The 15865-nt window shown below is 39.8% G+C and overlaps 2 protein-coding genes across 4 annotated transcripts in view; both read left to right on the top strand.

The window, feature by feature from the left end:
• The window catches only part of LOC121947855 (uncharacterized), a 29418-nt gene extending 22011 nt beyond the window's left edge, over positions 1–7407 (top strand). For all 3 annotated transcript variants that reach the window (XM_042493008.2, XM_042493007.2, XM_042493009.2), the window contains exons 17-19: positions 453–1032; positions 2630–2758; positions 3496–7407. In XM_042493008.2, the coding sequence (XP_042348942.2) occupies positions 453–1032; positions 2630–2745 (696 nt within the window). In that variant the 3' untranslated portion in view covers positions 2746–2758; positions 3496–7407. The remainder of the gene's footprint in view (positions 1–452; positions 1033–2629; positions 2759–3495) is intronic.
• A 559-nt stretch (positions 7408–7966) lies between these two features.
• The window catches only part of LOC121948496 (uncharacterized), a 45233-nt gene continuing 37334 nt past the window's right edge, over positions 7967–15865 (top strand). The window contains exons 1-6 of the mRNA XM_042493896.2: positions 7967–8203; positions 11195–11358; positions 12599–12903; positions 13607–13724; positions 14671–14831; positions 15486–15672. Of these exons, the coding sequence (XP_042349830.1) occupies positions 12715–12903; positions 13607–13724; positions 14671–14831; positions 15486–15672 (655 nt within the window). The 5' untranslated portion in view covers positions 7967–8203; positions 11195–11358; positions 12599–12714. The remainder of the gene's footprint in view (positions 8204–11194; positions 11359–12598; positions 12904–13606; positions 13725–14670; positions 14832–15485; positions 15673–15865) is intronic.

Below are 15865 nucleotides of genomic sequence, written 5' to 3' on the forward strand. Positions count from 1 at the left end.
CAAATTATAGAGACAACGAAGACGGTTAATTTGGTACGCTTCAGACGAAATTATTCCAAATCACTGCAGTGTAACCCAGTGTACAGCAGGTTAGAAGGACATGCAAAAATGTGAAATCTGTCTAAGGAAACTACACAATTTTACATTTATGGAGAAAAATATTTTCAATGATAAAGAAATAATGACTGCATTTTTGTAGATGTTAAGATAAAGCTGTTCTTTTAAGAAAATTATTTTCTCTGTTATCAGTACTTAAGTCTTTCCAAGAAGTTATTAGGAAACTATGAAGCGTTTTTCCTATTGTATCACAACTCAAATCCCCTGCCTGTCCTCAGTACTTGTCTTTACACGGGAAAATTAAGAAAACTGCTATAGTTGACAATTTTTGCACACACATCTTTGCTCATATATGGATTTATGACTTCAATCGTTGTGTTTTTCTCTTTACTCAGGAATCGGAAAAGGAAAACCAGGAGATCAACATCTTGCATCAGTCAAACACCTGTCAGACACAACCCAAAGAGAAGAGAGACACCGAAGTTATCCAAATGGCATCTGAGAAAACGGGTCCACCACATGCCACCAAAGATTCCCATAAAGTTTCAGGACCAAAGCAGACAAAATCACCGGAGTGTTTCCCGGCGAATCATGAGGCCAAACAAGATGCGTCCAGAGCAACACATGATTCCTCAGACAGATGTGTTAGGACAGAAATGAAAAGTGTCTACAGTCAAACAGAGGAGAGCTTGTTTCTTCACAGGGCTCCCACAGCCTCTGAACTCCACTGTGCATATACTCAGACTGAGGAGGAGGAAGATGAAGAGGAGTTAGTGGAATCCCCTCCTGTCTCTCCTGTCCCGTTATCTGAGGGAGCAGAGCTCAGAGACAAAATGTTGTTTGCGGGTTCATTCCCCATCCCAGCTGACCCGGCCCGTCTGGCTGAAAGAATCCGCCGCAACAGGACGCAGCTCTCGGCGGCCTTTGATGACACAGAGTATGAACCCTATGGACTGCCGGAAGTCGTCATGAAAGGTAACTTTGTCTGCTGAAAGTTTGCCAAGAGAAAAAAAAGGAAAATTGACAACCTGAAACATCATGCCTGAGTAATTTTAAATTTGTGTAGAATTGCGTAAATGCACCTTAAAAAAAAGGATATACTATGCAGAAAAAAAACCCCAAAAAAACCCCAATAGTAGTCACTAAAAGTGGTACAGCGTATTTTCTTATTTTCTCCTTATTTTGCTGTATTTGGGATGTTAATGGGTATGTACCCCCATAGCAACCAGAACTTAAATAAAGGTAGCAACCAGGTGCCAGACAGTAAGCAGTATTCATCCAAAAGAAAACTACCAAAGATTGCAGATGCAGCATCAAGCAGAGTGCATCTGAAGTTATCCTTCACTTTTGCCGGCGATACTGTTTACAAACAGTAACTGACAATTCTGCATTCTGCACCTTAAAAGGAAAATAAACGAGATGCAGTACGGTGAATGGACTGCACTTGTATAGTGCTTTTCTCGTCTTTTTGACCACTCAAAGCGCTTTCACACTACATTGTCACATTCACACATTCACACGCTGGTGACAGAGGCTACCGTACAACGTGCCACCTGCTACTCGGTATCCATTCATACGCACTCACACTCCGATGACGCAGCATCGGGAGCAATTTGGGGTTCAGTATCTTTCCCAAGGATACCATAACATGTTGGCTGGAGAACGATTAGAGAACGACCTGCTCTACCTCTGAGCCACAGCCGCCCCCACACAAGTATGTTTTTTTTCAGTGCCCTCAAACAGACTTGTTTGTGTTGGGAGGCATATTTTTCCACTTAGACAAGTATCTTCCTTTCAGTCTTGGCGGTAAGCTCAGGTGAACATTTTCCCATTTCTCATATCTAGGGTTGCAGTGGCATACCGGTTTTAATGTATGCAGTCGTATGAAAACAAAAACGTACATTTACTTATCTAAAGTATAAGGAGGAAAAAAGCAGCTGGATGGAGAATCTAAACTGCTCGGGTGAATCTACTTTCCTCCTTAACTGTCTGACTGACTCTTACTCATACTTCCATTAAAAACTATGGTTCAAGTTTGAGTTATTATAGTATTGGTTCAACCAGAAAAAAAACACTTCTTTTTTCATTTCTTTAAGGTTGATTGTAACTGATAATAGTAATTATCGTGTAATCCTGTGAGACTGTGATACTGCTATATTTTAATACTTAATATTTAATAATACTGTTGCAGCCCTACTCCTATCTCAATACTGGATGCATGTAAAAGCACTCATGTTATAGGATACTTGTTTAACCAAATTTAATGGGAGAGATGTGGCTTTCCATTCTTACAGCTCAAACAAAAGAGCAGAGAATTTACACCATTAAAATGAGAGCCCTGCCGTGAAAGCCAAAACTTTAAAAAGTTAAGGGTATAAAATTAGTCGAGATACCAAAAACAAGTGTCTAAATCGTCTGCGTGACCTTATGACTTCTCGCCGTTGGTAATGATTTCTCTCTGCGCTTCCTCTGTTCATGTCTCCTTTATTTTTGTGCTTCCACAATCTGTCCTTCATCTGCTTTTTCATAATCCTCTCATATATTCTTCTGTCTCTCTTTTCTCATCCTGCAGGTTTTGCCGACATCCCCAGTGGTCCGTCATGTCCCTACATTGTGAGAAGAGGTTTGTTGGGAACATCTGTCGTACCTGTCTCTCCAAAAGATGAGAAACAGGAGGAGACGGATTAAAACACAACTACAGGTAACCTTCAAAGACGCTGAGAAAACTGATGTAGAATTTGTACCTCAACAGCTGAGAAATTTAAAAGTTTACCTTCACTGTCCACACATTTTTATGCTTAAATATGATAATATCAGGGCTTGTAAAGTTCCTGACGTGGCCTTCACATTTTATTATGTATGTAATTTAGACCAGTGGTTCGCAACCTTTTTCCTGAGGGGATCCCTTACTGTCATCGAGTAAACTGACGACCCCTGACTAAGTGACTTTTATGGATATTTCATAATATATTTGATGTATAAAAATAAGAGAACAACAGGTGAACTGTAATATAATCCATTTAGTGAATAACTTAACTGCAGGATATTTGTGTGATAAGAGGGATTTGGATGAGTATTTCTGCATTTTGCATCAGATATAATTTGTCTTGATATTTCTGAGGAACTTTTATGCAATTCTTGATATTATGTATTATTTGTAAGAATCAGTTATACTCTTTTATTTGGACAAATTCGTCTTCTCCATGACACTTGACCATTCTTTTATTAGCTCTTTTTAAATACTCATCCCTGGTGTCTGAACGCAGTACAGGAAAGCTGACGTCAATCCAGTTAAAAGGTTAAAAATATATTCACACAGTCTCCATAAAATTCCTGGAAACAAGTGAAAATATTGTTTTGAATTTTTATTATTTTGTTTTTTATTTGGTTAAATTAAAGTCTTACATTTGCGTGTTTTTGTATGTTGGTTTCCTACAGATGTAATGGAAAGAACTGATCACTGTGGCTTGACAATAAACCTCAGTGATGGACGACAGCAACCATAAAGGGTCACCCCAGTCACCAGCAACCTGAAGCACTTCAGACAGGGTTGGGAATAAACTTAAAACCTACCAGCCACACATTAAATTACCATTTTGTTTTTTGGGGTTTAGCTGGGGAGTGGTCTAGCAGACACTTGCTTATTTCACCAGCATTTGCCTGGTGGCTGGTGCCAGTTTCCGGCCCAGACTTCAGACCTTCAAACCAAGACAGGAGCAGTTTAAAAGGTGCTGCTGTCACACATGGACATCTGTATGTGTGTGCAGGTAACTGGGCCTGCACTGGCACAACAAACACTGCCACTGTGGCAGATCTAAAATGTCTTAATGATCACTAGTTTATGCTCTAATTGCTGTGTGGAGACTTTGCGCTCCATCATGGCACTGTCACTTTACAGCCACCTGTATATTTAAGTGCAGAGGCAGTGATTTAGTGATGTTTGTTGACGTTTATTTGAAGTTTACAACCACGTTTCCAAAGGGACTGTTTAGGTTCTCGTGTCTCAGCAGCAGTAAGTTATGAGGTCTAGCTTCAACCTGCTTTGAATGACTCAGTGCCTTGTTGACGCTTTTTCTAACAAGTGCTTGTCAAGATAAGTTTGACTTGTTTTTTTTCCAAAAGGGTGAAGCCAAGAGAGGCCTGTTGTGAAATGTGATATGTGTTTTCTTCTTTTTAATCCCTGAGGTGGCTTATTTATGGACACTTGAATGTGTTTTAGTAGAAGGCCGGTGTTTACAAAAATTGTGTGAAAGCGTAGAGAGAGTGTGTGTGAGACGTTGGCTGTGAATCTGGACATGTGTGTCCTCATCTTGATGTTACTGTTTGTATCTGTGTGTGTGGGAGAGAGAGAGAGAGAGAGAGAGAGAGAGGGGCGAGCACATGTCTATGACTCAGTCTAACCTGCAGTTGGTTTCCGCTCCATGTATGGTGATACACACTGCACTCCCTCTCTCCTCCTCCTGCTGCTTTACTTCACTGTCTTACACTAACAAGCACTCAGTGGTTGAATTTACCAAAAACTAATCATTTGAAGCTTTATTTTATTAGCCGAGCATACAGATAAATTTAGTTGCTTTATTGTATTTAATCAGATATAATTTATTTAAGTGATGTGACTGGTTTTGATAGATTTTGGTTCTTGCACATTTGTTACTGTGACATAGACAACAGTAGCCCACATGTATGTACACTGTAGATTTTGTAGATACGTTTGAAGTTACTGTACAGTTTATATTATGCCGTATAACTTGAGGATCTCACCACTTTTCTTCCTTACAAGGTTTGACCAGTTACTTAAAGGATAGGTTCGCAGTCTGTCTTAAAACTATACTCACGTACCCAAATGTACTCTGAAAAAGATACTGGCCGTAGTAGTTTCTACCGTCCATACTGGCCACAATGCAATCCTTTTCTAAGCGAGGGGGACAAAATCCATAGTCCTCTTTCTAATGCGGCTAATATGAAACGTGAGCAGTCTGAGTTTAGGCCTGGTTTCACTAGAAAGTGGTACAATGTAGGGCTGTCCTGAAAAGCCTCCGACTGCTCGTCAGCGGTAGTGACACTTTGTAGTTTGTGAAGTTAGGAAAAAAAACAACACAGATTGTTGTACTGCGTAACTGTCAGTGTTCGACATTAAATTTCGTTGTGCTTTTGAAATGGTAAGTGTCCTCATTATGGAAGATATTGTAATTCTCCTGCTCTGTGCTGCAGGGGGGCTCCTGTGTTTGTGTTCTGGTGCTGCTCACACCGATACAGAAATGGCTCGACTCAGTTATTAAATCCGTTAATAACAGTTGGGTAAAGTGATCATTCATCATCATCATTCAGAATACCTACCCAATTACCAAATACCTCAATATCCGAATATTTGGGTCCAGCCCTAGTACAGTCAGCTTAATCTAACGGGACTGTAAATTCACATGTTAATTCAAAAGGCGTATTTGTCCAACTGGCTGTCTCACAATCGTCTTTGAGCCATTCCTCATCTGTGGAGCAGTTAAAGTTTCTGTATGCGATATTCAGAGCATTAATATTGGAGCAAACTACTGTTTTCTATGTGAAGATAAAGTGGACTAATGGCGGCCCGAGAAAAGAATGAAGTCCTCTCTGTGTGTGTTATTATCCAAGCTTGTCTGTGGTTTGTTGTGGTAAGCCGGTCCGTTGTCGTTTGCACGTTAAGGCCCAGCCATAGTGAACAGACATCAGAGAACTAGTGACAACGAAGGCTGACTGTTGTGTCATCTCACAATAACAAACTGTCTCTGCTAAAGAGCTCAGTGGCTATAAAATAGTCTTACCTAAAATAAGTTTGTTTCTATCTCACGCCCTCCTGACTTTGGTCATTTGTTTACTTCTCTCACTTCCGTTTCTCTTCTCGTGCGCAGAGCTGAACAGCCAATCAGAGTGTAGATTAATCACTGGTTCCCTCGGATCCTTGAAAGGTCTTCAGAGGTGTTGAATCCTTTAATATAAAAATAAGGCCTTAAATGGTATTACATTTTCTTAAATAGTTCTTTCAAAAGTTGTAAAAAGATAAGACATGGGAACCTGAATTGTTTTTCTGATGTTGCATTAAAAAATCTCAAAATAATAAATCATGCCTCTCGCATTAATGTCACCAAAAATTCATGTTTAATGAAAATAAATATTTGGCACGAGTCTCCCTTAGTAACTCCCTAAGTAACTGATGTCAGTTCATGTTTTTTTTTCCTTTAGTTTTGGCTGCTGTAAAACTGGTCTTAAATTTAATTCCAAGTGGCTTTAAAAAAGTATTTAAAAAGCCTTAAATCCCACTTTCTTTAACCTGTAGGAGCCCTGTTGAATTCACTCATGAACCTTTTTGGCTGTTTGAACGTGCTGAATTGACCAAAAAGCTGACAAGGGCCAACAAGTGCCAATGGTGCAGAGAAGCTAGAGCGACAGATGCACACCGATGGCCTGACGCTGACACTGACCAACGGCTGACCGTGGGGTTGGTGTGTCAGGCCCATCAGTGCATGTGTGTATCCAACAGGCTACCTCATCGCCGCCGCGCCACACTGCACTCATACTGTGGTTATTGCTGATATTGGGACAGAGTTGCAGAAGTGTAACGCACACCCTCCGGTTCCCTCCTGGTTTAATGAAAAGAGAACCTTTTCCAGACAACTCATGCACTTAAATACTCAGACAGAAGAGATTTAAAAATTTTGGAAAATGTGTGCTTGATTTGTCCAACTGAAGCCTCATATTAGTATCAGAAATTAGACTGTGCGTTTTGTTAGTGATTAATTACGCTGAAATTTTTTAAAGACATTGTCTTTGTGCCCAGTTTGGAACGGAGCAACCATGAAAGCGACCGGTATTTCTGTTGGTTTTCACATGTTGGCGTGGGAGTATTGTTTTAAGACAGACTTGTAAAAAACGATGTTATAAAACGCTGCTGAGCTGTCTTTAAGTGTCATTTAAGACTGTTGCAGCAAGAGGTTTTTGACATGTTTGTGTTAAAAGTGTGGAGTGATTTTTGCTTTGTTTTTTTTAATATTCACATTTTACTTAGAGGTAGAATCGTTCTCTTCCAGCCTTGGTTTTTTGACTCGGTCAGAACTGTCCTGACTCAATGCCAATGCCATTTTTTGCCAACACACACAGACACACACACACGCACGCACGCACGCACGCACGCACGCACGCACGCACGCACGCACACACCCCATGAGCTGCCTTCATATCTCTGGGATCTATAGTCCTTTTGCAGTGAGGAGGGATTGTCGGACTCACTGTCTGTTTGTTGCCTTGTTTTGGACATTTTGAGGTGAATGTATCTGTGTTGTGTTTGCGGCTAGAATAAAAAGCTTGCTCTTAATTTAACTGTTGTCTCTCCTTTGGATTAATTTATCTTTCAGCGCCTCTGAGTCTGAGGAGTTTGGCTGTGTACTCTGTATTTCATGCTATGACATTTGGCCTTTTTGGTCTGCTGTCAGCTGAGTTTTTTTTTTTTTTTCTGCTGGCGGACATTTAAATGAGCGCTCTGGTCCAACGAAGAGCGCCTCAAAGTGCTTAAGTGTAATATCTTTGCTAAATCGCATAAGCATTTCTGCAATAACCAAAGTTGTCTCCCTTTGCCTCTTGGTCATGAACACGTTGTTGAGAAGCTGCTGAAAGCTTTAAAGGAGCAGACAAATAGTCGACGGAAGAGTCCCAAGTTTGTTTTATTTCATGATTCAAATCATCCTCCAGTGGAAGAAAACTGTGTGGACCATAACTTTGACTTTGAAGAAACAAGTGTCTCCTTTTATTTCCCAAAAAGACAGATTGGAAAGTCGAGGATTTAGAGAGCAAACCCCCCCCCCCGTCCAGCTCAGGAAACTCCGGGGCCCTCTGCTCTTCCTCTGCAGTGATGGCACTTAATCACACTTGCAGTGCTGTGATGTACTTCACATGCCTTGTCCCTTTCTTCTTCTCCTCCTCCTCCTACGATCTCCTCTGTCAGAGTGATGTAGGGTCACGAGAATGGGGAAACACCTTCCAAGGAGAAAACACACACATGCACTTTCATAACACACACACACACTCTCACAGAGCTGCTCGCTGAGTGCTGCATGGTGAGAGAACGACGCACACTGCATGAGACCAACTTGGATAGCAACAGTTCTCCAAACTGAAGGTAAGACATGCAAGAGTCCTTTTTCTGGGGGGGCGTCTAAGTTACGACATTAGTGTTTTTCAAGGGGCTGATTCTGTTGTTTGTCACTTTATGAGCAGAAATTATTTTATAATGCATGCTTCTTGTTTGTAGATCCAGTTTGCATGTGTGGCCTTTTCTCAAAAAACTCCTTTTTTTTGTTTGTTTAAATAGTACGTTACAAAGTATAGTAGCAGACTGTCACACCGATTTAAAAAGAGATGATCAATCCCCTGCTCTTACATTCCTGCCAATATAAATTCTCTCAACCCTGACACTACACAGTAATTTAAGTGCAAAATTTAGAAAGGAGCTTAGCTCAAATCTATATTTTAAGCTGCAGACATCTGTTCTTAGGAGCGCTGCTTCTGCATTTGATAAGCGCTTAATTGGAATATGATCTTTTAGTTTTATAGCCCTAGAGGAAAATGTTGGCTACTTTATCTTTTTCTATGTGACTTCTGTAGCACAAACAGTCCTATCATTATTTCTGAAGATCATTCTTTCCCAGACCATGAAACCAGCAAACCAAAAGTTGTAACCTGTGATCTCCCTCTGACGTCAGTGCTGGGTCATTGAAAAAAGAGGCAAATACTTTGCGGTATAATTGTATCTAAAGGACTTTTTCCCAGCACTGTATATTTTCTGGTTGATTCTATATCCTCATCTGCAGACAGTCACATTCATCTCTGGGGGTTTGTCAGCAGAGATAAAGGGGTGGGTCAAAATGTTTTCTTTCTCCGGCAGAAAGGAGACAGTCACGTTCACAAACAGGCCCTTTTGGTTAACGGGTGTACAGTAGAAACGATAGAGTCACTAAAATCCAGTAACGTTTTGCTGATGTTAGCTTTACTTCCTCATCATCATTAATTTTATTCACACGTCAAAGAAATAGTAATACAGAATAAAATACAACCACATTACAATAAAAAAAACGTGAATTGGACACCCCAAATAAGCCACCTAAAACTTCTGGAAGGGAGACCAAATCCCACTGCTGTTTGTTTAAATACGATAATAGAAAATAAAGAGATATTTTTGTTCTTCTCTTGTGACGTCATATAAACTTTTCTTTGTCACAAACTGAGCTTGCATATTTGATGATGGTGGCAAATATAGAAAATATTACAAATACTATAAACTGAACTAAACTATTAGAACAAATAAAGAAGTTATTCATTTTATATTAGCTATGCATCAACAAGTGTATATTTGTTTATTTGCCAAAAAAAGACTTAAGAAATATGCAACATGTTATCCATGCACATAACAATATTATTCTTTTCTTTACTATTATGCTGTTATTTATCAATTAAGTGTAAATTTCAAATCCAAAAAGACTTATCTGGAATTTGTTATGGGTAGTGCTGTGCAAAAAATACTGACAATGCAAAACGCAGGCAGAGTAGATGAAAATTCATCTTATTTAAATGTGTATTCTATCTTGAATCTTTAAAAATCCTAAACAGTACAGATGTATCATTTTTATATATCTGTAGCAGACTTAATGAAACATGTCTGAATGTTATGGCATCAAAAAATCGAGTTTGTTTTCCAAAGCAGTAATTTTTAATGAACTAATAAAACTTACGTAAATTATTTTTATTTATAACAAAGTTGGCTTTGTGCCCCCCGCCCCCCACCCGCCCCATGGCAAAAGGCAATGAGCAAAGAAGAAATTACACCCAAATTGGCAAGAAATTAGTAACAAGTTAAAAAGAAAAAACCCTAAACTTTTGCAAAAAATTTTTTTAAAAATTAAAACAAACAAAACAATCAAACAAACAAACAAATCAAACAACCTGGAAACAGTGCTTAAAAATGATAAGTATGTAACATAATTTTTCAATATGTAATTTGGATAATTATAAATATAAATTTTTCCTGGCTTTTTTCCCCTAGATATGATCCCCTAGCTTTTTGAAGATATTTTTAAAATCTACTAATTTCTTGCAATTTGTGGGGCATTTATCACCAAGTTGCTCGTTGCCTTTTTTCCCATGTGTCTTCCCTGTGACTTCACATGGGTTTAAATACTTGTGAAAGGCGTCTAATAGGTAGCACAAGAGAAGTAATGTCACTCCATGTTTCAAAGGGATAAAGGAGCGTTCATGACTGTTAAACCAGCGAATAAAACACGTAGTGGAGAAGTTTTGTAGCTGTCTTTTTCTCTGCAGTTCCTCACAGTTTGGGCAGATTTTCCTGATGCACCTGCCTTAAATGTACACCAGAGAAGAGAAACAATACATCTTCTCTCAGCCTCGTGCTTCTTTTCAAACAGCTCACCTCATGATTTATATCCTACCTGCCTCCGCTGTTTAATTTAAGATTAGCTCACCACCCGACAGCCACAGTCCTAAGCTCCCCTCACTCAATATCTTAGCAAAATATCAAAATATGCCAGCGCAGGTTTAGACAGTGATAACTAATAATATCTGTCAGTGCTGAAGCCGGGGCCAGAGAGCAAGACTGTCCACACAAACTGAAGCCAACAGTCCATTAGTGCAGAATGCTAACAGTCGGCCAGACTCTGGGAAATGTCAGAACATTGTCAGGGTCCATGTGGAGACGACCGGGGCCAGCTGACCCAGAACAAAAAGCTCCTAAATCCAAGTCATTGGTGTGTGTCTCAAATGTAAACACAGTTCAAAGAAAACATTAGACGCCAAATGAAGATAAGAGATAAACATGTTTTCGATTAATGTCGAGATGTATGTTTGGAGTGTAATCGTTTGTGAGACCGCTGGCAGGGCGGCCTGGTGTGTGTCAGTTCCTCCCTGGTTATTATGACAAAGTTTCTACAGTGGGAACACTCGCTTAACGCCACTCGTGCTCTGCTGAGAGAGACGGGGACGTTTGCCAACTTAGAGCTGCTCTGCTCCTCTAAGTTCTACATTAACATTTTTACATGCATGTGTTTGCTTGTTTGTTTCTGTGTTCTGTGATGTTTAAATGTCTTCATGTGGCTTGAAGGTGAAGGACAAGTACCCACAATCCTTTGGTCCTGAGCACTGACGACACAGGAGACCCAGAGAGAAAGCAGAGCACATACAGAGAGAAAGAGAAATGAAGATTTCTCCGTCACCTGATTTTTGGAGCTTTAACATGGGATGAGCTTCTCACATCAGTGACTTAAGGTACTTCTTTAGGTACTTTTTTTCCTCAGTTACACAATATTTTTTTTATCATAAATGCAATCTTAAAAGAAACCACAGAAAGTCTGAAGAATAGCTCCTTCCAGTTTTACAGTATTGCTGCATTTTAGTGTGATCACATTGAACGCAATTCTAAACATGCTGCGCTTATTTTCCATTAATTTTTGGATTATAAATGTGGTTTGTCTTTGGAGGGATTGTCGGCAAGTTCCAGTTAAAACACGGTGTGATGCAGAGGAAACAAATGCTGTATCTTGAGTTGTTTGCCTGATGAATTAAAGGAGTTTTCCACTTATTTTAGACACCAAGATCAGTGATGGGGAGGACTCCTGAACCTTTGAGAACAGTGGTATAATGTGCCTTTGAAAAAATCTGAAATAACTTTAGCCATAACAGCAACCATGATGATGTCATTCAGATTATATGTGACTGGGTGTGTTACAATTTGTGAGGGTCTAACTCCCATGGATGTATTAAGATACTTGGATACAGCATTAAAGGCGGGGCTCCGTTCATTCCTATGAAAGTTGCTCAGTGGTGCATGAAGCCAAAAAAGCTCTATTTCTGCAGCGTGAAATTACCCGTGTTATCAGTGCTGCTTCAGGATAATCGGACCCATAGAGCAAGTGCATGGGAGACCTTCACAGTCTGCGCCAGCAACTTGAATGGGGTTCAAATTATTTAATCTTGCGGCTCTTCTAGATGTTCAAAATAATATTGGATTGAATTAGATCTTGATCGTGAATTGAGCCATTTCACCGTTTTCCACTTAGCAACAGTAGAACCAGAGGTGCTGAAAGGCTGATTCATTCCCGGGTTTTAGGAGACTCCTTACTGGTGTTCTCTATAGAAGACGCTATGAAGCTGCATCCTGGGAAATGTAGGATCCAGTGTTCATGGACCTTGAACCAAGCAATCAAATAAAATTCAGGTTGGCTTGCCCTCCGCTGCTTCACTTTTCACCTTTCTCTTTCGATCTCTCTTGTGAGCTCATAGCTTGTAATGGAGAAGTATAAAACTATAACATCGATGTTCGGCGTCACATGACCTACAAGCAACCCACTGCCAGATGTGTTGACATGTATTTATTTTACACCTATCGGGGCTTAACTCCGGACTTTTCCTGTCTGTGACCGTCTCTTTGGTTTGACGCACAAATTTATAAATAAAGGTTGTTAAAGTCTGTCAGGCTTCCAAGAACACTTTGTGCTCATACTTACAGTACCCCTCTAAAGGAACTTCCTGTTTATGGCCAGCTGTGCCCCGGTGTATCCTGACTGAGATCCTGGCCTCTGACCCGCTAACCCTGGAGGGGCAGGGGGGGTCGACAGGGAGAAAATGCGGTGTACCACCCTCATAGCTCTGCTGGCGGGGGTCGTGCTGTACCTGGTGATGGGTGCACTTGTTTTCAGCACTCTGGAGCTGCCACAGGAGAGTTTGGCGCACCAAGACCTGCTCGCTATTAAGAACACCTTCCTCGATAATAACTCCTGTGTCACTGAGCTGGACTTCCACAATCTTCTGAAGGTACCACTGCGCAAACTCAGCACACTGCCATTACGTTATCTCGCTTACACTTACTGTGTAAACATGGTCACAATCTTTTAAAAGGGATGTTAAGCCAATATTCAACCAGCTCTAAATGAAAACAATGTGGGTAGTGTGTATAGATGAACTGTGGTAAACTTACCTCCATCTAGCCAGTGATTAAATTCCCCCCTGTGGCTAAACTCCTTCAAATTATGTAATTTATGTCATTTTCAGGAGTTTCGATGGCTCTTGGGCTCTTTCTAGAACTGTAGGTTATACCTCCACATTATCCTCCATCCATGCTGCCAACAGCGCAGACACAAAGCTACACAGCTGCCTCTCTGTCTGTCTGTAAAACTTGCAGCAAAATCCAATCAAATTATTAAACTAGGTAGTGATGATTGAATATAAATCAAGATTATGTCACTGCACTGCTTATTTTTACTTACTTAGTTTCCTAAAATGTCTCCTGAAATACTGAAACACACTGTTTAGCTGTAATAGCGAAAGTTTGTGAACAGGAAGTGGCCACCATACTGCTTCCTGCAGTGAAAATAGAGGCTAAAAAACAGAAATCAAAAGGTAAAATTAAATAGCTCTGACAAAATGTAAACTAAGATTCTGTTACTGCGTTGCATGTTGTTGTGTACAGACTTGGAAGAGTTAAATAAGTTAGATAAAAGACATCCCTCCCCTGCAGGGAGTGGTGTCTGGAGTGGAGGCAGGCCTCGATGTGAACAACCTTCATGCCAACTTCACGTCCCGCTGGGACATGGCCTCCGCCATCTTCTTCTGTGGTACCATTATCACCACCATAGGTAGGTGGGGATTCACCTTCAGGCTGCACTTTAAAGATTAAGTAACTTTGAAATGCTCTTTTAAGTGCAGATTACACACCCGATATGTTGTTGAAATGATTAATAATAGAACAAACTTTTTTTTTTTTGGACATTTAGTTTATTTGGTTTTACTTACTAGCAACAGTCATACAGTAATCTTAAGTCAAGTACTTTACAGAGTGAACCATTGTTTCAGTTTTTAAAAATGTAGAAACAAAGTGACATCTACAGAGCATCGGCTGTTTAGCATTTAAAATAAATAAATAAATGAATAAAAATAACAATATGGAGTTAAATAAACATATTTTAACACAAGAAAGGAGTTGGGCCTCTTCTGTAGATTTTATTAATATCTTCTCTTTCTGAATTCTCTTATGATTTTTTCTGTGGGTAAACTGTTGCTCTGCACTGACATCGCTTACCAGCTAGACCGGAAGTTTCCCAAGAACAGATTTTTCACAGAGAGCTTCTGTAAATATTCCAATGTTCTCTGTTTATTTCTGAAAATTTGCGATGCTTTCATCATCAACTAAAACTTAACTTGTTTGACGGTTGAGTTCAGGAGGTTGACTCAGAAATTGTCCCTTTGGTTGAAAATTAATCTCTGTGAGAAGACAAGAGGACAGTGGTAAACTTAAATGTAAAAAGTTGGGTCAATCTACACAAAAAATATAAATCATGACTTTAGTTTTTGCATTCATGTCTGTCATTCAGTGTTCATTGTGTCAATATAACAGATGTGCTGGACTTTTATTATTTTTGCATCCCTCTGTTCCTCTTGAACACAAAGCATCTAAAATGCACGTGTAATGAACTGAACCTCATATTAGTCCAAAAGACATCTCACAATTGGGTCTGTTAATGGAAGTTACTGATTCAGTGTGTACGAAGCTGAAGGTCCTTGATTTCTTTTATTTTTTAACAGGTTTTGGGAACCTGTCTCCTCGGACATGGTATGGCCAGTTGTTCTGCGTGTGCTACGCCCTGGTTGGAATCCCCATGTTTGGCATACTGCTCGCTGGAGTGGGCGACCACATGGGCACAGTGCTTCGGAGAGCTGTGGCCAAGATTGAGACGCTCTTCCTGGTGAGAATGGTCGGTCCTTCCCAGGAACCAAACTTCAGTTTTTAGCGGTGAATAACTGGGCTCTGTGATATTCATGTAAAGAAGCCAAACTAGAGCCTTTCACCTGGATGTGAACTGTCGTTATTGGTGTAAATTCATATTCCTGTAGTTAGGAGAAAATTATTTCAGGTTGTTTTAAAGAGAGAAATGATGTAGAAATGCGTAATACAGTAGAGGGTTCCCACGGTCCATGAAAAACATGGAAAAGTCATCCAATTACACAATCAAATTTACTGGGCCTGGAAAAGTGATGAAATTATTGAAAATGATTGTTTTGGAGTTTTGGAAAAGTCATGGCATTTTGTTGTGTGTATCCAAACAAATTGTTGCAGTAATCATACATGAATAACCTTCCATGTAAAAAAAAAAAAAAAAAAAAGGTTGCTGTTTAGTTTTCATACAATAATATACGTCTTTCTGGTAATGTGAAACGGTAACTTGAAAAGCTTCTTATTATAACATTATGTTTCTCATGTTTTAACAATATATTTTCCTGCTCTAAACTGGATCTGACAAAGGGAAAACCTGTTTTATTAAATCCATCATTACAATCATAAGTATTCATCAGCATTCATTCTTCCTCTGTATTTGCAGTTATCTTTCTTTCTCTTTTAGAAACGTAAGGTCAGGCCAACCACTGTGCGTGTGATCTCAGCTGTTCTCTCCATCCTGATTGGGTGTCTGATCTTCCTCGCCGTGCCGACAGTCGTGTTTCAGAAAGTGGAGAAATGGTCGTTTCTTGAGGCACTCTACTTTGTAGTCATCACTCTCACCACAGTTGGTTTCGGAGACTACGTGCCAGGTATTGTCACACACACACAATACACAACAAGTTGCACACAACCTCAAAACAATGCACAGAGCAGGTCAATTGAGAACAAATTTATGTTTGTATTGTCTTTGTTCTTGTGAAGCAGAAATTTAAAAATCCTTCAAGAGAACTGAGAAGTACCTGTTAATGAATCTGCTGTTTTAGATGTGACTTTTTCAGAGAC

Source organism: Plectropomus leopardus, chromosome 8 (assembly GCF_026936395.1).
Source record: "Plectropomus leopardus strain MGB_pleo_1.0 chromosome 8, ASM2693639v1, whole genome shotgun sequence".
In the NCBI taxonomy this organism is placed as follows: Eukaryota; Metazoa; Chordata; class Actinopteri; order Perciformes; family Serranidae; genus Plectropomus; species Plectropomus leopardus.